Consider the following 25,984-nt stretch of genomic DNA (forward strand, 5'->3'; position numbering starts at 1 on the left):
CACTGATGCGCGTTCCCATTAGGGGGCAGTTTTTCGGCAAGCAGTCTCTGCATTTACCTCGAAAACATCTCTGTCTGGTAACGTTCTGTTATTATCTCATAGCGTGGTGAATGTGCAGGTCACAACTTGTCCACCAGAGCGTTTTGGAGTTGTTGGATTGTGTATTTGATGAGTTAAAGCAAGAAATCATGAGCCTCCGTAGCGTAGCTCTGAGCAGCTCACGGCTCTGCTCCGCCGTTCTAAAAATAGCTTGCACCGACAATTAAAGGTAATTAACCTACTCCTAAAACTATAGGGATTATGGCAGTGGGCCAATTTGCCAAAATGTTAAACTATCCCTTTAAGTTTATGGGTATGTGTTTGGAGTGTGTGTCCTGTCCGCACAGAGCATCACCTGAGTCACTAGACCATATCTCTCTGTGGCAGTCTCAGAGCTCAAGGCAGCAGACTGAGGACACTCTGCTTGTCACACCTTGTCAGAAATGATTTAATGTGAGAGAAATAAGCTGTTAACGTTTAATATTTGTTAATGGTCAACAAACTTAACTGTCCAGTGTTTCTCCTTTGCCCTGGCAGCAAATCACTAGGAGACCATTGATATTAATGAGTGTGTGAGTTTTTAGCAGCACTCATGATTTAGCAACGGCGGTGTGCCTGTAGGCTGTCTATTTAAAAAATAATAATAATCATTTTTGGCCTGTTGTTGGCCTGGTGTGAGGTGTTGTTGCCATCCCCGATCACACTTAAATATTAAGATTTCTTTTTATTTATGACCTCGATTAGTATCGCCTCAGTTTTTGTAAGTGCTCTGTTTCAATTATTTTACTTTTAATAACCATGATTCATCTCATTTCACCATTCATATTCCACTTAAAACGAGAATACTCCCAGAGAGAGAAGGCCTCTGCACAGAGAGCACAGTTCTCAAATTATGTTTTTAATATATCAGATTTTCTTTTTTTTCCTTTTTATAACTAAAGCATCTGTCACATTAATGTCACGGAGCTGCTTCACAAATCACATCGTGAACCTGCTGCTAGTTACTGGTGGTTTATTACTGGTGGTGATGAGAACAATTGCAAATCAAAGTACTGAACTGAAGCACACGTGTCCAGAGGGCCCTGACTTATTGAATTAATAACTTGTTCATGTTGGTAAATGTCTACGAGACAGACACTAATGTAAAAGGGGGAGACAGTGGAGGTCAGGTGAAGGCCTAATGCAGTGTTTTTCAACCTAAACTAATTATTATTCTTTTTAAAATGATGATTAAAAACACCACACACCATCAACAACTGTGTTCTATACTTTCACATTCTCAAATTTAAATCGAGTTCAAATAAAATGCAGCATATAAAGATATCTGAACTGGCGCATCTTGATTGACGGGGTCGCCAGAAATTTGTGATGTCAAAATGGGGTCACGGGCCAGAAAAGGTTGGGAATCACTGGCCCAATGTATAAATGCTTTTGTTGACTTGCATTTTAATTGCATCTCCTTTTATAGTTAAAGCAGAAGTAAGCGATCCGGTGGTTTTGGCTAACTTCCTGTCAGCCGATGGAGTTAGCAGTCCCCGCCCTCGTCCCTACGTCACCACATTCACGTGCATCTCTTGGCTGCACACACAGAGAGGACCGCCCCTTTATGCCGTTCTCTCTCCTCATTGGATAAAGGTTGTAGGATACAAGGAAAGTTTTCTCCTCGGCTTACAGCAGAGCAGAGTGACTGACAGACCCGTGTTTCAGACCAAACACTCTATATAAGTGATTGCTGTCGGAAGATAAAACTATTTAAGACTTATATTAACACAAATATTCCGCTTACTTCTGCTTTAAAGGCCAACAGAAACAATTGACTGTTCACTGAAACGCTCCCTCAAACAGCATTTGTCCAATGACAGAGTAGCAACTGTCCCTTGACATAGCAGAGGTTTCAGACTTAAAATTTCTTCACATATTAAAGTTTTGTTATTCTGCATTTTAAAAAGTCTGTTGGGTGCCTGTTGTTTTTTGGCCTATGGAGTGGATTAAGCAGGATTTATCTGCACTGAACTCACCTGCAGTCGGTATCATGACCAGCTAAGAAGAAGAATTACTTCTACATTAGAGAAACTGTGTCCTGATTTTTTTGAGTGGTAATAGCCACTTGGCTGTAATTAAACATAATTTAGACATAACTATTGTTAAATTTCATACGTATACATGAACATTTACATGTTCAAATTGCTATATGAATCACAGAGTGCAGTAAGGTTGCTTGAGGCACTGAGTCTGAGTTTTTAGGTCACATAAGAAGGAAAAAAAAGCCTCAAAGTCTTAATTACTTCCATTTCCACCGTCCAAGTTCTTTCCCACTGTGAGGGGACTGGTCCTGCACGCTGCATACATTCTGCATGGATCAGAGTCGAGGCTAATGATAGCAGCTCCGTCCTGCACTTTGCTGCATTTACAAGTTGCAAGTTTGCAAGTTAACAAACTGTGATCGTGTTACTTTTGCTGATCACATCACCTTTCTCCTGAAATAACAGCCCGATTTTATATTGTTGCTCATCCATTTTTAATATGCGGCCTAGCTAGCTTCATAGCAACACAAGAACAATGCTGTTTATTTATTTACATGTCTTATAAATAGATGACAAACTGGCTTTGATGTGTAGAGTTAGCTTCAACTTTCATCATCATGATCATGCATGTAGGCATCATGAGCATGTTTATGACTACTTTCACTTAGTTCTCAGTTAGTCAATGAGAGAAACATGTAAAACTGAACCCGATAGGGATTTTTCTACCAATTCATGGAGCTATCATCATCTTAATTAGGAGGCCAATTATAATTCATACAATCTGCCAGTAACAGTTGTCATTTCAGCTGGTAAAATTGCTGATTGCTGGTCATAGATGACAAGCTGCTTTTGTCTGCTTACACTGAAATCAGTCACTCATTTGTTTTACAGACGATTGTGATGTTAAATCTGCCACTGGCATCACTGTCAGCTGCTTTTTTTCCTGCCATTTGCTAAGGGAGAGCTTGACAGGCAAATGAATGGTTCCAGGCTCAGCAAACAGCCACTTATTATAGGATATGCTTAACTTTATTATATGCAGAAAGGGAAATTGTAGAATCATGGCATGAATGGGAACTGTTACAAATGGCATTTGGATATTTGAGCACACTAAATGCTTGTGTAGCCTGTGCACGTTGATGTGCTGTAACCTTTATATGGAGATGTTGCACTTGTTAATGCTGTTTCTGGATTCATTCGACTGCAACAACAACCAAAACATCTCTGTTATATCAAAGAGTTCCCATCTTTAACGCCCCTCTCATTCTCCTCACTGTAACCTCAGGTTCACATCACCATTACGCCCTACACAACAAAGTTCAGCCTCTAATACAAAGTGAAAATGGGGTAAAATGGTTTGAAGAGAGAAGTGCTTTTGGTGGGTCCTGGCACTGATAAAGAGATGACGCACAAAGCACTGACAGATAACAAGTAGGAGATGAGAAAGAGGGGAAGAAGGAAAAAAAAAGTCAAAGGCAGCAGAGGATTTTGTTATAAACGGAGTGTGGTGACAGAAGTATGGAGAGAGCAGATGAAAACAAAGAGAGTTAGGTCTTTGAAAGAGGATGAGATGGAAAGATAGCAAACGTCTTTGTATTTGTGAGTGAGGGAGTCGGGAGTCGGAGCTCCACAGAGAGAGAAAGAGAGAAAGAGGCAGCAGAGGGAGCCAGGCTGTGAGCAGAGGAGGGAGGATGCTGAGTGACTGATAGATGAATGTCTGTGGTGTAGCAGATGCTCTTGGGGAGTGATAGATCCTTACTATTCAGCCACATGGGTCTTTTTATGGAAAACATAGGGGGGCAGATACTCCCAAAGTGTCCTGGCACATGTGCACACTTTGACCAAAACACATCATAAAACAAAACAAAATAAAACAAAAAACCTGCACACACACTTGCAAACACACTTGTGCACATTCAGACTTCCTCTCACTCTGCGTCTCGCGCTTTCTTGAAGACATATTCCAGCATGAATAAGTATGAGGAAAGACTTATATAACCTCAGCACCGTGTCCTCCCCTCGCCCGGGAATCCGTGGAGAGTAAAAAGGGAAAAGCAGTGGAAGCATCGAGCATCAGTAGACAGTCAAGAGTGGAAGCAGTGAGATAGAGCAGCAGGCAAGATCTTAAAAGGAAGGTGTGGCTGTTCTAATGTTTTGACTAACAGTCGCAAATTCCCTTTAAATCCAGTCTGCTGGGTGTTCTGAGCCTGCGGCAGGTTGAGGAGGAGGAGGAGAAGCACAGAAAAAAGGAAAAAAAAAAAAAAAAAGACCAAGGAAAAAGGGAAAGGAAGCCAGCTACCTGCTATTTAAAGCCAGGAGAAAGAAAAAAATAAGGAGTTAGGACAAGTTTTGGGGAATGCTCAGAGGAATAAAGCACAATATTGTTTTTTTATTTATTGAAGCAGCAATATCTTTTCAGCTGCTGGATTTCATAACCATGCTCTCTGCCGTTTTAATAGTCTTTTGTTTTTCTGGTGAGAAGGGAACACATTTGAACATTGATTCACAATAACAACAAAAAGGAAGAAGATCTGTATCTTGACCTACTTTGGTGTAGCTGGCAGGTAAATTGTTACTGTGCTCTACAGCCTGGAGATGAATTGCTGCTTTAACTGATTCACCGTAATAATGATACTGATACTGATCATCATCAGTATTAATCATTGACGTGATATGATTTAATGCCAAATATTTGAAGATATTTAGCTACAGGACTGTTCCTTAAACAACATGTCCAATACTTCTTGACTTAAAGGGGTAGTTCAACAATTTGCCTCGAAAACAACTCCGTCTCGTAACGTTCCGTTATTATCTCATAGCGTGGTGAATGTCCAGGTCACAACTTGTCCACCAGAGCGTTTTGGAGTTGTTGGATTGTGTGTTTGATGAGGGAAACCAAGAAATCCCATTAGCCTCCGTAGCATAGCTCTGAGCAGCTTGCGGCTCTGCTCCGCCGTTCTAAAAACAGCTTGCACCGACAATTAAAGGTAACGAACCTACTGCTAAGACTATAGGGATTATGACAATGGCCCAATTTGCCAAAATATTGAACTATCCCTTTAAGTGAGAAGACAAACCAGGTTGACAACTTGTTGCATCTTGTTTGTTTAAATTGCACTGAGTTGTAAAGATCAAAGTTGTTATCTCATGGACGTTTTCTTGGTTGTGAGCAGGAACTTTCAAAATCTTGTCATCACCGAACAGTTGCCAGGCAACCAGTATCCCAAAACATCAACCTGTCACAGCACCGTTCACTTCAACCTCTCCGCCCCGTCTCCCTCCCCCATTCTTACATTTACGATGGCCTCTTTGGTCTGGGCCATGTCGGAAATGACACCGTCTGTGATGATGAGGAGCACGAAGTACTGAGAGCCGTCCTGCACCGCCGCTGCGTACCTACACACACACACACACACACACACACACACACACACACACACACACACACACACACACACACACACACACACACACACACACACACACACAGATACAGACATCAAATAAGAGTGCATTTTCAAAAACACACTGTGCACAGAATCCCAAGATATAGTTGCTTCAATATTTCAAACCAGGACCCCATATATAATAACATGTGAACAGGACATGTTCCAGTTGCAGCATTTTGAGATGACGTATCAAAAAATCTCCAGTTTCCTTTAAGAACCTAAAGAGGAAATCTAATTTCTTGGGATTTTTGGCTCAGTGACAAATCTCAAATCTAAACATTGATATTGATATAAAAAATAAATGCATGACAATACACGCCTTACCCTGCGCTCTCAGGGTAAGGCGTAAGACATGAAAATTCAATACAAACACTCTTTGTCTTTGCTGTACTTCAGATAACACTCATTAAAATGCCTCATGATTAACCAGGCCAAACAATCAGGTGTAAGACAAAGCAGGTCTACGCTGTTTGATTCACAGATTAACACCTTTTGTCGAAATCTCTTCCTACTTGACTTCACCTATTCAGATGCTAAACACTAATGGTGGTTGTGTGTTCTCGCGGCGCAGTATGAAAAGTGTGACTCCATTTTATCGCAGTGACATTTTTAATTACAACAGAGCACCGGTGTAATCAGATGGAGAATTGTTTGGCTGTGGCTCAACAAATGAGGCGGTGTGAGAGGCGCTGACGGTGGGAGGAGGTGGGGGATCATGTCACTGTTTGTGTTCTTTGTGTGTGCTGTTAACTGCGAGTGATATGTCAGTATATGTTAATGGCTAAAGGCCCATTTGTCATTTGTTCCATCAGCTATATCTGCCACTCTTTGGAGAGCCGTCAGCCGATCTAAATTCATATTCAAGCATGTCACATCCTGTTTATTGTGTCTGGCAGGAAAGATATTGTCAGTGCAGCAGGTCAGAGAAGCTGTGGCACAAGAAACCAAAGCCTCAAAGAATGGCAGTAAAAATGTTTTTGCTCAATAACTTCATTTTTATAGATGAGTGATAATCACACACGTCTTTTTTCCTCCATTTTCAAAATAAAATTGTGAGTTTTTATTGTTTTTATCATCTTGTTTTTGTTATTTAACTGAAAACTCTTTATGACAGATCCATAAAAACAAAGTTTTCACATGAGAATTATGCACAGAGATGAAATGAAAACAAGCAGATGAGAGGATCATAAATAAGGAACCCCAAAGGATACATAAACTGTCAGGACTCGGCATGTTTAATTACTATATCTTTTGATATTAATAAAAATGACAAATGGAAGCATGAAGTGGATTTTTGGCTTATGTGAAAGTAAACCGTACAGGCCAATAAAACCAAATCAAACAAAAGCTTTTATATTAATATAGTATATAAGATAAAAGCAAAGGACATTTATTTTTTTAATATACTGAGAGTAACTGCCATGAAGCAGGTGACCAAAGCATGGAAACAACCAAATACACCAAAATTAAGAGCATGGGTATTAACAACAGAACAAAGTTTAGAGATGGAAAGACTAACTTTTATAAATAGGGAACAAACACATATTTGGAATAAGCTATATTGTAAAGAAAGGCTGATCAAAACAGTGGAAATATTTAATCAAATTAAGGAGGTGAACTAAGTGGTCGTTTTATTATATGTTTTTTGTTAATTTCCTTTCTTTGAGATCCTCATTTGGGAAATACCTCAGTTTGCCTCATGTATATGTTTGTCTGTTTTCTTTAGGGTTTGTTATTAAAAAAAAAAAAAAAAAGCAAAGTACAAAATCACAAAGAGAATGAAATGACTGATTATGTTTGTGAAGGCTAGAAAAGCTTTGCAATGACGTATTCAAAAAAACCAAAAGCTTTTATATTGGTGTTGTTTGCACCACCAGGTTGCAGGGTGTTCTCTCACCTGGCCACATGGTTCACCACAGGAGCGAAGTTCGTCGGCCCGTAGAGCTGCACTGTCTTCAGACTTTGGTGGTACGCCTCTAAGATGCCTTCAATACCGTTACAATATGGATTTTCCATGTTTCCATTCTAGAGAGGAGGAAAAAACAGGACAGAGAGAAAAATAAATAATGAATTTCATGGTCCGGGTCAAAAACATTTATCAAACAAAGAAGCGGCAAGATCTTAATCAGAATACACTGGTTTAATATCTTCTACTGAAGTCATGCATAAAATCCATGTTTTATCACAAGCACATTAAATGACAGAGCCTAGTGGTGTGATTTTGGTATTCATAATAATATAGCCTTGAGAGAAATGCATGGAACAGATTAATCAGAGTTGAGACGGGGGGAGGTTGACTTCACCAGGGGGAATTCATGTGACACCCGTCCATCAGGGGGCAGCTTGGCCCCGAAGCCCAGAGCGGGGAACATCTTGTCACTGTCGTAGTCCTGAATGATCTCGCCGACCGCCTTCAGGGCCATGGCGTAGGCGTTGAGCTGGTACGGGTTCATGTAGTGTAGTGAAGTGGACTGAGAGGGGTTACCTGTTGATCCATCAATAACCAGGTCATTGTAGTATTGTGATATGCATACAAAAATTATCATTAAAGAAGCTTTTCGTTTTTTGCAATCACTGTTGAAAATGAACAAGATTCCTGCTGCTACCAGATGTGATATTGAGGATGTGCATCATGCAGATGTTTTCATTGCACCAACTGAGGTGACCTGTGCTCAGCATTTGATTACCTGTACCTGTTATCTGATGGCAGACACCCTGCTGTTTGCCCGGCCAGGCCGTCTTGTAATACAACTGATCTTATCTGGACTCCAGAGTGTAACAATAAATTGTATCTCACCTTGACTAGCACTATAATCTCCTCACAGAATGGAGAAACTGACCCAACACAGCTACAGTACATCTACTACATCTGTCGATCCTCCCATTATACATTTCACATCGTTTCTGGTAGCTGATAATGATTTACTGCTTATAAATCATAGTCATTTTTGGAAAATGGCTCCAAGATGGATGGAAAAAACAGGTTCATAATTCCTAAATATTGTCGGCAGGAATGACAAACTTAATCAGCCGTAACTACCTCATTAATTAAGCTGACAGTGGCGGTGTTGGTTGAAAAGGCTGAATTATTTTAAAACAAAAACTCCTTTATATAGAACTAAAAGACCGCTGAAGGATTGTAAAAACTATAGCACTAACCTGATGATAAACATTGCTCAGTAAATAATACAAATTAACCACTCCAGATCAGAATAAGGCTACAAAGCACCTACACATCACCTTTAAACACAATAAGAGCGAACCTGCCAGTAGAAGATGTGCCCTCTGTCTACAAGTAGTGGGAGAAAATAGCAGTAATTTAACAAAACAATACACATATGACTGGAGCTCTCCTCCGGGGCCTGACCCTGCAGCATCCTCGTCCAAACAACTTGTCAATCATTCCAGACCCTTTATTACCTCCACTAAGGAGCTTGAGTTTCAACCCATGTCTGTTTGTTTGTATCTTTCAGCAGAAGTATAGAAACAAACCATAGACTGTAAAAAAGAATGGACGTAGCACCCGTGACGTCACCCATTGGTTTGGGGGAGTCTGTTTTGTGACCCTACAATGGAGATTTGAACTGCGCCATCTTGGATTTTAGTGGGAGTCTACTTTCCATATTTGGATGTTCACTGAGGTGGAAACTATCGGTAGAGACCAAAAAAATAAAATGTACCAGGCTGTAAATATGTTTTTTTAAGCTGTAAAGTCGGCTGTTTTAACATGGGGGTCAATGGAGAATTGCTCACTTCTGGTCCCAGCCCCCAGAGGCCGCCGGAGAACTGCAGCTTTTTGAACGCGGAAGTGGTCTTCACTTGTAGAACCCACAACTCCCCCCTTGATTGAAACTGAAGGACGGATGGGGCAGAGAGCAACCCAGTAAACTTTTGAGCTTGTTTCTTTCAAGTCTGGTACATTTTGACATTAGCTTGGACAGAGGTTTGCACTCTGGTGATGCCTTTGCAGTTCAGAGTGTATTGATGCAGCATTTAGGAGGAAGAAGTTTCCAGGAAAGGCTATTGTTTATATGTGACGCTGTGTGTATCACCCTGTGCGCCTATGTGTTTGTGTGATTGATTTTGGAATCGGACATGCCACAGTCAAAGAGCACAACAATCTGTTCTTACACCCACCCACACACACACACTTTGCCGTTAGTATCACTCACCATTAGATGCTGTGAAATCGATGGCCACAGTGAAATTGATCTGAGTCCTAGAAGGGGGATGGAGAGAGGGACATGGAAAAACATCAATGACAGGGAACAACCACCCATAACAACATGCCAGGCCTCATTAAATTCCAGCACACACACATACAGACACACAAGGTGATGATACTTTAAAACTTAGCAACACTCCACACTAAAAATGGCAATTATTCCTTATGATGATATACAAAGAAATCAATATTTAATATCATTGCCAGCTCTTGGCTTCAGGCTCTAATGTGCAGTTGCTCAGTTGTTAAATCTAAAAAAAACATTTAAGCGGTTGCACTTTAAATGTTGGTGCTGGTTTATCTGACTTCCACCTCCACGAGGAGGAGTAGCAGGAGGTGCTGAAAAGCCGGAGCTTGGTAACAAGCAATTAGTCTGATGGAGCACTTAAGAGCAAATCATAATCCAATTTTCCCTGCTGATGAAGCACTCCCCTCTTCTTGCTAATTTTGCTAATTTACGACAATGAGACGAGGCCTTCAGGGGCTGAACGACAGTCTCTCATTATCTACGAGAGCCACCAGAGAGGAAGACTGGGGAATGATAAATAAAATGAATGAGTTAAAGACTCGCATTAACCTTTCAGTTTGGGTGGGGATGGAGAATATGCCACAGTCTGACCCTGCTGACCTCAGCATTAATTAAACCTGATTTTATTAATTCATGAATACTCTGGAATGCATTACCATCTCTGCACGGGAAGGCAGAGTGGAAATGTGTACATAATATACTGCACAGGGTAATGGTGGACATTGTTGTTCTCTTTCTTTTTGTCCTCGTTGCCTTTTTGTTTTTGTTCTGATAGGTTTCAGGCGTGTTTATGTGTTTGAGAGTGTGGTTAAGCCTTTGAGCTAAAGGTCACTGTTAGAAAAAATCTCAGACATATTTGCTTGACTCGTCACCCTTTTAAACCTTTGTCAAATCTGCCAGTCTTGTTATTTTGTGTAGTTTCACTCTTTTCTTTCATTTTCCTTCCATCTTTCCCACAGCTACAACAGCACTTTACTTTTCTCTGGAGGCAGAATTAACTTTTTCAGCAAGAATTTTCTCAGGCTGAACTAAATACTCTTAGCTTTCCCCAATTTTAGCTTTTCCCCTTTATGACACCACTTCAGCCTAATTCAAATTCCAGGCTGGTAAAAGGTAATGTTCCAATTATTAACCTGATATAAGGGCAGTGAACTATAATCAGCGTAGAGAGATGGCCCCTATCATTATGTCTGCAGCATATCTTGTCCTCTGGTCCTCGCTCCTGAACTGTCCCGCTGCTGCAGACTGTGAGAGTGAGAAAAATCAACAGTCTGACTACTTTTCACTTTACCTCAGAGTGAAATGCTTTTGAGCTATTTGAACAGCCAAATTATTATTGTCCTCTTATGATTCCAGTGGTTGTCAAATTAGACATAAAAGCTGCCAGAGTTCACTCTTCATCATGATGAAAGCTGTAATACTAAACATTATAGAGAAGTGCTTTAACAGCTACGGGCATAGAAAAGATTTTTTTTATGTGCCGTTTCAACGTTTTCATGCAGCAAACAGCTCTAGCAGTTGATGTGACGCATTTCACCTTCATCCTTCCTTTACATTTGCAAGAACCAGCTCTTAGATGCGTCAGCGTAATGATGATATTTCCGAGGTGGTGCCACTACACCTTAAAGTTATTGTATTATAGATCAGCCAGAGCCAGAAACTTTCAATGAAAGCTGTCACAGTTGTCAGCACCTGCCACAGCCCAGAAACCCCCTGACAGCCGACCCACTGTGATGGGACAGGACACATCAAAGTACCACCCAGCTCTGGCTGAAAGGCACACTTCACCTGAGAGCTACTTGATATTCACACGTCAACCTCCCCGCTCCAAAACTAAACCGAGGTCCGAGGGCTGGATCCCTCTTTGAAGACGCTTTGGTTTCAGCCTGCTCACTTCAAATACAGTTGGTGTTTTAATGCTACAGGCCACTCCCACCCAACTTATAAATGAGTTGAACAAAGTTGGTTCATGATGCCATTACATTCACCATAACGAGATAAAAACATGTGTTTTAGCTACTAATATATTGATTCTTACAATTCTCAAGTAATTATCCATCAGCATAACTTTCAATTATACTTTTGCATGTGTCATTAACACTTAAAAGCAATATTTCTCCTTTTTAAAACTGTAATTAAGTAGAATTATCCTTTTAAAGCTACTATAAGCAATATTTTTCATTGTTGCTAAAATTGCTAGATGTTGGTAAAAAAGTTAGCATGTACATTAAATGACAAACAGATTGATACCTAACGTTTTAGTGTTTTTTAGCCTGTTGTTTTGGTTTCATGTCCATGAACTTTACTTCAGGTTTGGCTCAGTTCAGTGTTATTGTCAGATGCAGCAGGGTGAACACACTGCACGCTACTGGCCCTGAATTGTAAATAATGACCTCATCCTGCACAGGTAGACATGAATATAAAATAAAACCAATAAAGCCATCACACATTTTCTTGTTTTTCCAACATTCCTGCCTTTTTGCCCCTCTGATTTAACCAGTCATTATAATCTGCCCTTCACTGATCTGCCAAAGTTATGTTTAACCACAACACATAGTTTGAACAGGATTGCGTCACATAAGGAATTAAAGAGGCGGATGATGGTTTCCTTTAAATATGCAAACCGTTATTTCCACTCACCCTCCTTTGATGTAATCTAAGAACGTGAACTCTGACTCCACTGAGAACGAGAGCAGGGTCACCTGAAATTACAGACAAGGAGAGATTTGATTAAACACAGTAGTCCTGTTGTTTTCCTCTCAAATCCACAAAAAAAAGAAAACCTTCACATCTCGACAAAAGATGTGAGGCAGCTGCTTTCTGATGATTGATTCATTTACATGGCCAGAGGACAAATTTGAAGAGAGGATGAGACACATTTGTATGCATTACTTGCACATGCCCACACTGCTGGGTAAGTTGTGTGAAAAATTCTGTCTCAATTGGTTTTTGGTGTCGCCCACTGTGATCTCTCAGATCTCATGTCCTTCAACTTCTGCAGCGCCTTCATCCTTCATTTTGTCCCACTTACATACTTTACTGCTTCCAGTTTTCTTTACTTACATCTCTGCACGACACCTTTCAAAAATCCAAACACAGCTTCCATCACTATGCCCACAGTATCGTATAGTGTCTGACACCACAGCGCATGCACAGCACAGGTAGTCCATGTGCACGCAGCAAAAACTGATTAATATTATTGTGTCTTGTAGCTTAACATGAAAACTACCAACTCAACAAAGCCTCTTATTTTTAAAACCAAAGTCTATGATTAATTGGTGTGTGATATGCAAATTAATGAGGGAATCTGTTCCTTTTCCTTTCACAACAAAGTACAGATTGGCATTTTCTTCCAAGGAGCCGAGACTTGCATGATAATTAAAGAAGGAATCATTTATCAAAAGGGAACTAGGTGTGGAGCAGAGAGGAGGCACAGTGCCAGTCCTGATTAGCTGCTGGGGCCATACTCACTGTTCCAGAGTTGACATATTTCTTTTTCTTCATTTTCTTCTTGGTATTAATAACCTAAAACATAAACAACAAAGACATATGTGATCTAGAATTGGTACAAAATATTTTTAATCCTTTGAATTAAGGCATATATACACGGTATATTTTTTACCCTATAGATATGCATGATATTTTAAAGTAAAAGCATATTACAGTGCATAAATTAATTACGTGCATGCTAGGCTGTGCTCTTCACATATAAACATTTTATCCAAACTGTGACACAACCGCTCAACCTTTAATCCTTCCAATGAATTACTGCATTAGTCCCCTGTAATTATAGGAATCCCTGTAATTTCTTCCTTGCAGGATTTGGCTGGTAACTATGTATTTCTACATGTGCTGAAAGAGAATTCCCCCGACTTATCGCACTACCTTTTCACACATGCACTCCTTGTACTTCACTATATAATTTCTTTCCAACCGGGTGCTGCAAATGTAATAACAGGGAGGGTGTAGGTGGGCGTGATGAGAGGTACATGCCATCAAGCAAGAAGGTATGTAGTTTGTGGGTTGAACAATGGGTTCATGTGCAACTAATGGAAAAAATATCAGGGGCTGTAAGTTGAAAAAAGGTGGTTTGCGCACGAGGGAACAGATGGATATCATGGGGAAGTGCAGCTCATGTATGAAAATATAATACAACACTTTATCCTTCAATCAGACTCTTAAACGGAAGAAGATTGGAAATTCAAATCTAAATCTCAGGCCACGGAAAAAATCGATGGGCGAGGGACGTTTAAGGTGTGCGACTTACATTTACTGCAGCGGTATTGTATCGGCTCCAGAACAAGAGAGAAATGTCAATTCAGAGACCAAAGACGTCTCAGCTCATTACCTTGATTCTCTATGGCTGCTAGGCATGAAAGTGACAGGCCCTAATTTAACATGGAGGGATGGCAATTTGTCTGACACACTGAACAATCTGCTGATGCAAAAACTAAAGGGCCTTTCAGTCTCACTGGGAGGTAGAGAGGAATCAAGAGTAGCATATAATGGAGTTGACATCCAAACGACAGGTATTTGTCCTTCAGCTGAAGGCCACCAAGCCACGGGGGCACCGACGTATCGACGTGTCCTCATTTTTTTGGCTAATATTTTGACTCATAAAGGGATTTATTTTCCAGTGGTGACCAGAGCAGCTCCTCATAGATTTACAAAATGAATTCCTCTGCACAGAATAAGTGGCGATTTCCATATATGTACGTCTTCGATCCCTCGCCCTCACCCTCTGAATCGTGGGTGAGACATTTAAAAGAGTTGTGTTTATAATTTGCATACAGAGCCGTATTGTGTGCTATTAAGAGACACGGTAAGCTATCCCATGAGAAGTATTGAGAAATTGCTATGATCATTTTAAATCCCTGGATTGTTCTGCTATTAATCCTGTTTCACGCTGCTGCTAATAGCTCCATTTCCATGTGTGTCAGCATCCAGGTGATTATAATAGCAAAATAAATCTTGGGATTTGGAGGAGGAGGAACATGGGCTGAAGAAATATCTGCTCAGGGGGGGAAAAAGTGGGGAGGCATGCACACAGACACTCCAGTATACGAATGCCCTTTTAAAAAACGGAATAAGGAATGTATGGAGAAATGTATTTTGTAACCGTTGAACACATGCATTAGTTTTCTACAGAATAAGAAGGTTTCTACATTCAGGAGTTTGCCAGAGTAATGGGAAACTGTGCAGCAGTGATGTCAGAGATAGAAATGTCACTCGTGTCAGAAATGGGATCCAAGACACCCGACGTACGGGGAATCCAGATCTCAGGAGCCGCGAATACGTTTTTGAACCGAGAAAACAGTGAAATTACTACTCACTTCGTATACATTGAACTGGCTCTGCCCTCGAGCTAGCTCTCGGTAGCTGGTCGTAAAATCCCCAATGAAGTCATGGCTGCGAGAAGGAATACAGGCGGAGAAACACCAGTGAGTCTATAAAACATCAGGTGTAAATAACAGGACAAGATGGAACTTCATGAGAGGACATTTCTTATTTTGGATAAATGTTCATAAAAAAGTTTGTCCCTGCATTTAAGTTTGAATAAATTACTAATTGTTGAGTTGAGTTGAGTTGAGTCACGCTTCGTTAGTCACGCTCACCTGCCGTCTCGGTCCCAGTCATACACCTCCACCTTGATTGTTCTGGAAAGAAAATAAATACCAAGCACACAGCCAGTTATTGTTAGATCCTCATAAACCAGTTGACAAGTGGCAAAGTGGCAAGAAAAATAACTGAATCCTTTGAAACTATAATGTCTCATTTTGTCCTAAAATATAGTCAGACCTTCAAGTTACAATAGTGAACAACAGCAGTTGGGTTTAGCTAATAACACACCAGTGTTGTCCAAATAATAAAAAAAGAGAGAAGCACAATAGAATAGACAAGGACTGACCGTTCAAAAACTAAAAGTACAAGAAATGAAATAGCAACTAAATATGAATAAAGAAGAAACTATTGTAAACAAGTACACAATGTGCAGCATTTAGGAATTACATTTTGAGTCTGTTGGTCATAAGAAACATCTGCAGATATGAACCGTGACTCATACAAACAGATCTCAGAAGACATATTAACCTGAATTGTTGATTTTAATAAAGCTGAAAGACAAGTCTATATATAGATGTTCACGGTCCACAGAGAGACAAATAAACTGTAATCTGTAAAAGCAGATGATAGTTGTAGGGCTACTCTCCCTAGATGTGAATAAGTAGCTAAGAAGAGACCAAAAACACAACACAGATGATCAGCTTTCGAACAATGGCTTGAGGCTCAAAGGAATTGGAGCTGGTTCATGAAATAAAACCCAGCAGGAGGAAGCTGCTTCGCCCCTGGAGTTCACCAAAGGGCAGCTTGACACTCCACTAGGCTGCAGGGGAAATGTTCTTTGAATTGATGAAGCTCAAGTTTAATTGTGTGGGAAGAACTTGCATCAGTATGGACGGTGTCAAAGGTCGCTCTATAACAACATGGGCACATCCTAAAGGTGGAGGAAGACTTCATGACTTGGGCTTTTCCTGCCTTTAGGCCTGGACAGCTCAACATCCTCGAGGGGAGGACGAATCCCCGAGTTTGTCAAACCCTCGTACAGGGCAGGATGTTTAACTGATCTAACTATTAAAGTAGAAAAGGTCAGAAACTGCAGGTCACCTTCTGAACACTCTGTAACACTGATTCATTCACTATCTGCAAAAACAATGTAAGAAATGGGGTGTAATGCAGTGTACTTCTCAACAACAACCTCATTAGACGAGGCTTTTGTAATTAACAAGGACTGGAGACAACAAACAACAGGTGTGTCAGCTGCTTCCTGTCTGATCACATCAGCTTTACAAGTCTAATGGCTCTTTTCCAACGGCACTGCTCGGATGTACTCGTTTTTTTGCCTTTCCACTAGGGATGGTACCCTTCCTGGTAACACTTGGTGGGCTACTATCCTTTATCCTTTTCACTATTATCCATTTTCTTTTTGGTAACACTTCAGGCGAGGTTCCAAGCGAGTCGATCCGATACTAAAACTAAAACTGCCAGCCACTAAATTCGAAGAGCCACGAATGCAACGTCCAACACAAGAGTCAAACCTTCTTTTTAAAAATAAAACACTCCAGAAACAGCGACCACTGATCTGTATTGCAACTGTTGTTGTTCTTTTCACACAAGTTAAATGCCTGCTTTGTGGAAAACCACACTATGGTCCGTCGACGAGGTGCAGACGAGTGTGTTTATTTTATTTTATTTTATTTTATTTTATTTATTTGCACCATAAAAATAACTATAGGTACTGGACAAGAAACTATTAGGAATCTTGATTTATCAGGTAAGCTATCAGTCTTGACTTAAAATTATTGAGGGATGAAGATATTTTTTGCTACATGAAGATGAGAATTCCAAAGTGGCTAAACTAACAAATTTCTTTTGTGGGGTTAATCATTTCTGTAAGTTAGTAGGATATGTAATAGCCCAAACAATATTGCAATAACTAAGATGTGGATAAATTAAACTATAGTACAGTATGTTGAGAGCATTCTGAGATAGGAAAAGAGTGAGCTAGATGGAGTGACCATAGCATGCTATGACAATCCCCGCCCACGCTGAGGAGGTACAATGAAGCACTCAACTGTAAATGGAAAATGACCTAAACCAAGTCGAGTTGAGTGGAGCTGTAATGGTTTGTAATGACTCACTGATTCACCACGTAGAGTTCATCTTAATCTAAACGCAAAAAACACAAGTCTTTTCTTTAAGAGATACTTCAGTGGCTGAACAAGGCTGCAGATTCGTGAAAGAGAAGACGTCAACTTACATAAAGAACTCGCTCCAAAAACTGTAACTTGAAAACTGCAGCATATGTTAACTCCCAACATTTAAAAGAAACGTCAGAAAAAAAGACACGTTGATGACATTTTACACAAATGCAGCAGAAACAATGTCCCTGCAGAGTGAGGAGGGGAAAAAAGAAACTTTTTGGCACTTTCATTCCTTAGTCACATTGATCTCACCCCCGTGTCTCCCCGCTCTCCCCCACCTCGTCTTACACAAGTACTGACATCAGCCCAGATCCAAAGAAAATAAAAGCACGCGGCACATCAGAGACTCTTTTCTGTCACTGTGGAATTGAAAGATGCCTGAAATAAGCCCAACTTCCTCGCTGCCACCTGGCCCCTGTCGTTCCTTGGTGACAGTTTGTTCTTTTGAGGTTATCTTCAAGGCTGTGAGCTAGAGAAAATGTGCCTGTCACCTAGGTGGTGGAAACATGATGCGTCTCATCCACCGTGGCAAAATAAAGGCGAATGGGTATAGAGTTAAGACGGATAGAGACGGAGATAGTAGAAGAAAAAACAGAGGACAAGTCAGAGAAAAGACTCTTTCTACCCCTAGATCCACAGGAATGAAATTTAGTGCTTAATGCAAGTGGTGCAGTCTCACTGTACGCCACGCTGTGAGAAAAATAACGGAGGTGGAAACTGTCGTCACGTCGACTTGGAGCATTTCCCGTCGTTTTATTCCAAATCTTTTTGCGTCCTAACTTAAAGGAATCAGGTGCTCAGATCCTCGAGTGTCCCCTCCAACCCTCAGAACAATATACACTCCAGAAGTAATCTGCCGCAGATATCTTCGGCTACTATTCAGAGGAATCTTTAATGAACATGACTCATCTTCAGTAATGGAGGCGCATATAATTGAGGTGGAAAAAAAAGGAGACTTGTGTTTGACGCTGAACAATCCTTCAGCTCCAATTACACAGATCTGGCTCTGATCTTTTGCCAGGGACCAAAATAGACTGTGTCTGAGTAGGGCTACCATGTTAATGAGGAAGAATTGATTCTTTTGATGTTTTTAATGAATTATAAGCATTAAAATATATATATACCTTGGGTACCATAGTATATATATAGAGGAGCTGTGAAAGATTTATATATAGCAAGAAGGCGAGAATTTCAAATTTCCCAACTTGGAAGCAGCTTTGATTTCTCCGCTAGTTTCACATTCAGTCTTCTCCTTGACTCACTCATTTGGAGCACGGCCTTTGACATATTGGATTTCTTTTTCCTTTTCCGTTTGTTGCGCTCGCCTTCGCCGCCTGTTATCTGTTATTCTCCTCTCCTTCATTTCTCCTCTCCCCCCTGTCGTCTCCGCTCCTATTAGTTTCCCTGTTTAGTTTGCCTTCCCCTTACACATTCCTCCTCTTTGCCAAAACGTAGTCGGCTGTCACCGGGGATTCAACTGGATCCTGTCACTTGAAGGACAGTCGGCCTAATGAAAGCGCCACCCTGACACCAGCCAACGAAGTTGCAGGGTGGTGGTTAACAACAGATCTGATCGCCTTTGGCAACGGATCAGATCTGGGACATATTGTCTTCCACAAGTGGCTCTTTTCCTTTGACAGGTTTTTGCTGATGAATTACAGAGCGTCTGTATAACTGCACCTTTTTTTCACAGCTGCTGTTGTGAATCTGGAATCACTGCATCATAGCTGTGCATTTCGATTCTCGGGAGTTGTCATAAAAACAGAAGATGTGAAGCAAGGATTTCAGTAAACAAGATAAATCGTTAAAAACTTTTAATCTTGAATACTGTTTTCAACAAGTTCCTGTGCTTGTGAACAGCACGAATAAGCACACAGAAATGAATCCCCACACCACCACACTGGCCTCAGAAAAGGTCTGTGACTGGACAGGACAGGCTGTCGGCTCAAATGAGGTGCAACTGTCAACCAGGGATCTACAGGCGGCTCTACATGTCCCACAGGGACAGTAATTGTTGTAGGTTACAAGACAGCGAAGTGCGCCGTCTTCCAATCGCACAAAAAAGAAAAAAGAATAAAGTCAAGTTTAAAAATGATCTCACATTTAAAACCTATCAAAGTAAATGGCACAAGCCGGAGGAACAGAATAGCACCATTGTTCAGCTGCCGAGATAACAGCCCTGATTTGTCTGATTCAAGAGACGAGAGTCATGCAATCGGTGGAAAGTATGCATCATCTCTCTTAGCCGGCGCCGCGCGTTGCTTCTTCTTTTGTGACTTCAAGAGGCGTCTGTTGGGAGAGACGCTGAGTGCGCGGTTTGGAAATCTTAAGTGATCTTTGTTGAGCTAACTAAAGCTGCTTCTTCTCCTCATTGCTGCAGCAAACGAGAGAAACACGTCCAAGCTTCAACTTAGGAATCTAATTGGAGCAAAGTAAATGACCTGTAGCTCGTCCTCTGACGTGCATCTTCTCCAACTTGTGCATGACTTGAACACAGATAACGTGTTGTCGGTGCAACAAGCACCGACTGCCCCCTTTCATGTAGATACACCAACAATAAACATGTGGATGTTTCATGTACACGCCATCTTTACCTTGTATATCTCCAACCAACCATCACCATTCGGGGTCATTTTAAAAGCTGAGAGCTCACACTTGGAGACACATCATCTTGAGAAGTCTCAGTGTTTTCTGGTGGCTGATGCAAAGCAGCTACTTTTGATTATACATCCATGCTATGCACATTTCAATTTGCAAATAAAACTGAATGCAAACAGTAGAAAACATGATAAAGTTGTAGCATTTTTAGAAGTTTTTACGCTCGGTTGAAGTGGAAACGTTGCATAGTAACAACAAAAACAAAACGCAACCGAGTGTACTGGAAAGACAATGAATAAATCATGAAACGCACGTGACTTAAATATCTGCTGAAGCTTCTGCTCAAGTGGAGAGACTGAAACAGACAAACGGATCACATGTGCCGAGCAATGAGGAGACTTAATACAATCAAATCAACATATGAAACAAACATAAACTCTGTATTCTCCTCATGTTTTCTATCGTTTGAGATTTGTTTGAAGCTGTAATCTTGTTGAATCAAAATTTCTCTCACTGGTTACTTGGACTTTTGGACAGAAACTAAGTCTATAAGAGAGAGCAACTGGGAATATTTTGGGTTTGTTTGTTACAATCTTTTGGTTTACTGTGAATGTGAATGTGAATATCATATGAATATTTAGCATCAATCATATCTCTGATCTGATGTAAAGTACATAAACCAACACCCATAACACTAAGAAGTGTTCAGAAAAACTACTTTGAGATGGGGCTCTGACATTTCAGTTCATTGCCATGGAAACAAAGTCTTAAGTCAAGTCTTGTACTGTAGTGCATTTTCCTACTTTGATGCTCAGCACCCAGAGACTTGATGTGATCATGGCGAGCATGTCACAAAGACGTAGCTACAGCAGCGTCTTGAGGGCTCAGCCTGAACCGTCTGGATTCAGACTCTCCGTAGTGTTGTGTTCAGTCATCGAGTTCAAGTCATTCAGCCAGAACTGCCTCTTTTATGATGTTAACTAGGTCATGTTTTATCTACTTGTACAGTATATATATGCAGTATTTCCTGTTTTAGTTTAGTTTCTTTTACCTTTCCATCTCCACTTCCTGCCATTGTGTGTTTCCAAACACTGTGGTTGCCTGAAAGTCTTCACTTGTGTCTTATTATCCACCTCATCCTTGTGTATTTTTAATCTCTGTGCTTCCCCAGTGCCACTTCATCTTCATCTCATCTAGTGTTAGTGTTGCTGCCGATTTACCTGCTCTTTGTTTGACTGTTTGTTTTTGATGGGAATGACCTTGGTTTGGTTTTATTTTACATTTTCTTTCTGTTTAGTGAATGGCTCCTATTGAGTCCTTTCCCTTCTATTTTACCTGCTGATCAAGGTGGTTTTATGCACTTTCTATGAACAACAAGCTGATCTGTAACTTCTAAAAGTATGTGTCTTCATTATACTTTTAATAATGGCAATTAGTGTGAGCTGATTTAGCATTTATTTTTATGGGCGTCACATTTAGTATTTTTAAAATCACTGTAAGCTTTAATTTCCTTGATGGCTGTAAACAATAATTGCACAGATCAGAAGAGGTGACAGTGTGAGGGGCCGTGTCCGTCCGTCGCGTAAACGTAACATCACAGAGCTTGAAAAAATAATTTACTCGTCAGTGTGTCTCCAGAACTATATAATTAAATAGACAGACAGACCTTCCCACTCCCGCCTGGCAGGAGTATGGACACAAGAAACAAGCAAACACAGACACACCAAGTTTTACTCCTCACCCACGCACCAGTATATAGAACCCGTTTATAGCACTGTCCTGGTGATATTTCAAGTCTTGCAGCATTTTAGGCTGTTTTTGCTTGTGGCTTGTCACATTTCATTATACTCTCTCTCTTTCTCTCGGTGCAGTTTTGCATGGCACAGGCTCATTTCGTGAATGCCTTTGATGCCGTGCTCAGTCCCTTGTGTATTATTGGCACTGACAGGGAAGTGACCCCTTCTCTGGCTCATGTGTGATTGGCTGGGTCACAAGGTTTCACCTAATATTTCCCAAGTATCAAAACACTTCTTGAGGCGAGCCCATCAGTGGCTGTAGTCCTCCATCTGTCTGTCTGTCTGATAGAGACACATGAGAGAGGAGAGACAGAAAAAGATGCAGCATGCCACATGAAATATTTTCTCCTTCTCTACAAAACTAATCCGTCTGTCACTCCTTTCTCATCTTCCCTCACAGCTCCTTCATGATTTAGCTTGTTTTCCCAGCGCTGTCTTTTAAATTCGAGACAGTCAGATAAACCGTGCGAAAAATGAATTCCTATCCACCCTGACACAACACGTCTACATTAATCATGGTCCTGCTGAGAGACCAACCTGTTATTATTTTAGATACTTAGCCTGCGCTCCTGTGTTGATGGGGCACAAAGATCAAAAACCTACCATTATGAGCAAATTAAATTAGTCGTCAAAGTCTCTTTTTAATTATACATTTGCACATTCAGTTATCATTTATCATATCATTTTTTAAATATTGTTTTTGTTGTTTTTTTTGCAATTAACTGATAATGATGAATAATGAAATTGTTTCATTAGTCGGTTGAAAATGCTAATGTCCCTGGCTGAGGTTTTAATATTCCCAGCTGTTTCACATTGGACTGAAGCTAAAACGCTTCGAAGCTAAACAAGCAGGTGTCAGAAATGTAGCACTGGTTATGGAAGAAACAGATATAAACCAGTTATATTATGTCTAATATGGCAGAGCTACATTTAGATAGTCTTGATATTTGAAGATTAACACAGAGATTAGACTTATTTACATATTTGGACGAACAACTTTTTCAGCCAAATATTTAAAGGGGAACTATGCAAGTCTGGTCGCTTTTCCGCTGTTTTGCTAACCCTCCTCTCGGCCATGTGCATTTGTTTATAACGAAGCTGGTGAAAAATCAATACATAGAGCGGTGGATAAAGTTATATAACATATACAATGTTGCAACGTGTGTATGTTACGCACTGATTTGTGTCGCGGTGCACAGAGATAAGAGCTGGGACGGGCGGTGGCCAGTTAGCTACACTGATGTTGCAAGGTTGGTTTTCAGCTGTGAGACGCCAGGTGGAAGGCAGAGAGCCTCCGTTCTCACCCGTAACAAGTTACAAGTTATGTAGTTAACTATCACAACTATCACAATTAGTCCAGAGCTTTATAATTAAGGTAAAAATGTAGCAGGAATAATCCTGCTTAGTTCCTCTTTAAAGAGTTGAAACCTTTAGAAGGTTGTCTGACCATTGTGTTTCATGAACATGTCTATCTAAGTTGTATTTGACTCAGGGTTTCTGGAGTATATGTACTCCTCTGAATCCAAAAAAGAGTTATCTTTCACTATATTGGCATATTAGCAGTTTCAGCGTCCACACAGTGGATATGAACAAGGCTCTTTTTTAATAGAGTATACTGTAACTCCATAACATTGTGAAGTTCACCAGTTATTGGTCTTGGATGGTTTAAGTTGTATTTTTTGTTTGCAAGCACATGCACAGTGAAACACAAACTTCAATCGATTTCCTCCACTGTCTCCAGTGTATTTGTCTTTAAATTGGCAAGAACGAGCCGACACCAACCTCTAAACTCTTTAGATGTTGTGTGTTTCTCGTGCGCAAAGCTGCAACTTTCATTATTGATTTAACTTAGGAATGACTCAATGGGGAAAAATGGCTGTTATACAGTAGTTTCACACAGACCAAGGTGACATACAGAAAGTTTGCCTGGTTACAGTTATGTAACTATGAATAAAGACTGGTTATATCTAAACACTTACATCGCTCAGGGACTTTCTCTGGAGACACAAGCGTTGATAACAGCAACGCCACAAGTAGGTGAGAGCAGATTAGCAGCGGCTCATTGTGCTGCTCTAACAAAGATCAATACTGAGGGACGTCCTCGGCACACTGCTTCTTTTGAAATAATGTAACAGTAGGAAAAAATTGGAGGCTTAACTCTGCAGCGTGCTGGACCGCTATTGATTTCTGCTGGTTTCAATCATCGACGCTCAGGTTGTAGTAATGGCCGTCATCAGTACGCCGTTTGCGAGTCAGAGAAAGTCTCATTAGAGCCACGGAGGCGGTCGATGGATCGAGGGAACAGAAATCAATGAAGGCGGTGGATGTCAATGGGGCCAACATTGATTATTCATTGTGTGTGTGTGATGAGGTGGAACCAGAGGGGATGTATAGAGCCGAGAGCCGCTGTGGGGATCAGAAAGCGCAAAACAACAGGAGGAAGGTTTGCTCGGTACCTGTCGTAGTCTCCGTTGCAGAGCGCTCGTACCGGGATGGTGAATGGCTGCCACACCGGATTTAATGTGTTCTTCACCACCTCTGTTTTATGGCAGATAGTAAACCTAGAGGACATTAGACAAAAGAGGCAGAGGGAGAAAATTAATTATTATTTGTACGTCGTACAATCTGGGAAAGCGGGTCATTAAAATGCAGATGAAGGGGCGGAGCAATGCAGCCACGGAGGCGACAGGAAAGTGCGAAGTCAAATCCAACAATGACAGGAGAGAGGCTTGAGCTTTGTGTGCTGTCTGGCCTGTATCCCAGCTTTATTGTATTTTAGAGCACGGGGAACAGTTTAATATGTCACCGTGGTGTTTTAAATTCTATCCCTTGACCACGAGTGTGACAATGATATGCAAATGGATTTCTCTCTGATATCTCAAAGTGTTCTGCAGAGCGGAGCCACATAAATTCCTATCAAATACCCACCAAATATCCCCTTGAAAAGCAACAATGCGTATCCCTTCTTTTTTTTTCTTCTTTACCCAAAGCCTTGGATTACTTGTGCTCCACTAAGTGCCTCAAGCCTTTTAAAACCCTGTGAGTCCTTTAGCCACACAGCCCCCTAATTTGTACCCTTGCTCCGGCATCAAGAAGATACTTCTAGCACCTCTGTGGGGATCCATTTCCCCCTCCTGTTATGTATGAAAAAAAAAATACTGAGAAAAGCTGCAAGACGACTAACAAAGCACTTGCTAAAGCATCTCTGGCTAGATTGGGCTGACGCTGACGCAACTGGAGAGCCCCTTGGGAGACTGAACAGCACTCTGGGAAGGCGTGAGGAGATGGGAGAGTGGTACGCATCCATATGTGGATTCCTTCAGAAACCGACAGTGTTTTTCTTTTTGTTGGAAAATGCAGATGGTGATTTTTTTTTTCTCTTGCATTTATGCTTTTAACATTAATTGCCTGTTTCCTATTTGCTCTCCCAGAGTCATTTATGTAACGTGTTATAATGGGAGTTGTGGTTGTCGCTTCCCTCATAAATTGTGCATGCCTCAATAACAACTGCAGCTCCTCTCTCACTGTATATATGTATATATACTTCTTTTTTTCCCTTTTTTTTAACAATGGCTTTACTGTGGCTTTACTAGCGCAAAATGCAGCAGCTGTGGTGCTTTTGATAGCAGGTATTCCACTTTCCCTCTACATCTCTGGACTGTATGTGTCCAACAAAGTCTGCTCCCTCCGACACCTGCTGCCTCTTTCAAAACATGTGAACACAAAAAAAAAAAAAAAAAAACTACATCAAGCACTCACGTCCCGTCCTCGTTGCTTCTGTAGAAAACCATGAAAGGATCCGACTTGCCAAAGAAATCCTTCTTGTCCAGCTTGTTGGCACAGAACTGCATAGTGGCGCTGTCCTGCAGGGATGTATAGAGATGTAGGAGAGGAATTAACGATGGGGGGGGGGGGACTGGGAGTGTAACACAACTTATTCATATTATTTATGTGCCCTAATTCACTCGTGTTCCCCACATCTCTCTCTTTTATCTCTGCAGCTTACAGTGGGACAGCAGATGGAGGCAGCTGTCTGTGCTTCACACAATATGATTATGAATACTG

The 25,984-nt window shown here is 40.9% G+C and overlaps 1 protein-coding gene across 1 annotated transcript in view; it reads right to left on the reverse strand.

Moving 5' to 3' along the window:
* cpne5b (copine Vb) overlaps positions 1-25,984 on the reverse strand; it is a 43,790-nt gene that overhangs the window by 4,509 nt on the left and 13,297 nt on the right. Inside the window, exons 2-11 of the mRNA XM_083971066.1 lie at positions 25,679-25,782; positions 24,376-24,480; positions 15,381-15,422; positions 15,099-15,174; positions 13,237-13,290; positions 12,406-12,467; positions 9,685-9,731; positions 7,816-7,997; positions 7,410-7,537; positions 5,357-5,459 (exon numbers count right to left, since the gene is read on the reverse strand). Of these exons, the coding sequence (XP_083827192.1) occupies positions 5,357-5,459; positions 7,410-7,537; positions 7,816-7,997; positions 9,685-9,731; positions 12,406-12,467; positions 13,237-13,290; positions 15,099-15,174; positions 15,381-15,422; positions 24,376-24,480; positions 25,679-25,770 (891 nt within the window). The 5' untranslated portion in view covers positions 25,771-25,782. The remainder of the gene's footprint in view (positions 1-5,356; positions 5,460-7,409; positions 7,538-7,815; positions 7,998-9,684; positions 9,732-12,405; positions 12,468-13,236; positions 13,291-15,098; positions 15,175-15,380; positions 15,423-24,375; positions 24,481-25,678; positions 25,783-25,984) is intronic.

The sequence above is a fragment of the Trachurus trachurus genome (genome assembly GCF_905171665.1).
Source record: "Trachurus trachurus genome assembly, chromosome: 5".
Taxonomy (NCBI): Eukaryota; Metazoa; Chordata; class Actinopteri; order Carangiformes; family Carangidae; genus Trachurus; species Trachurus trachurus.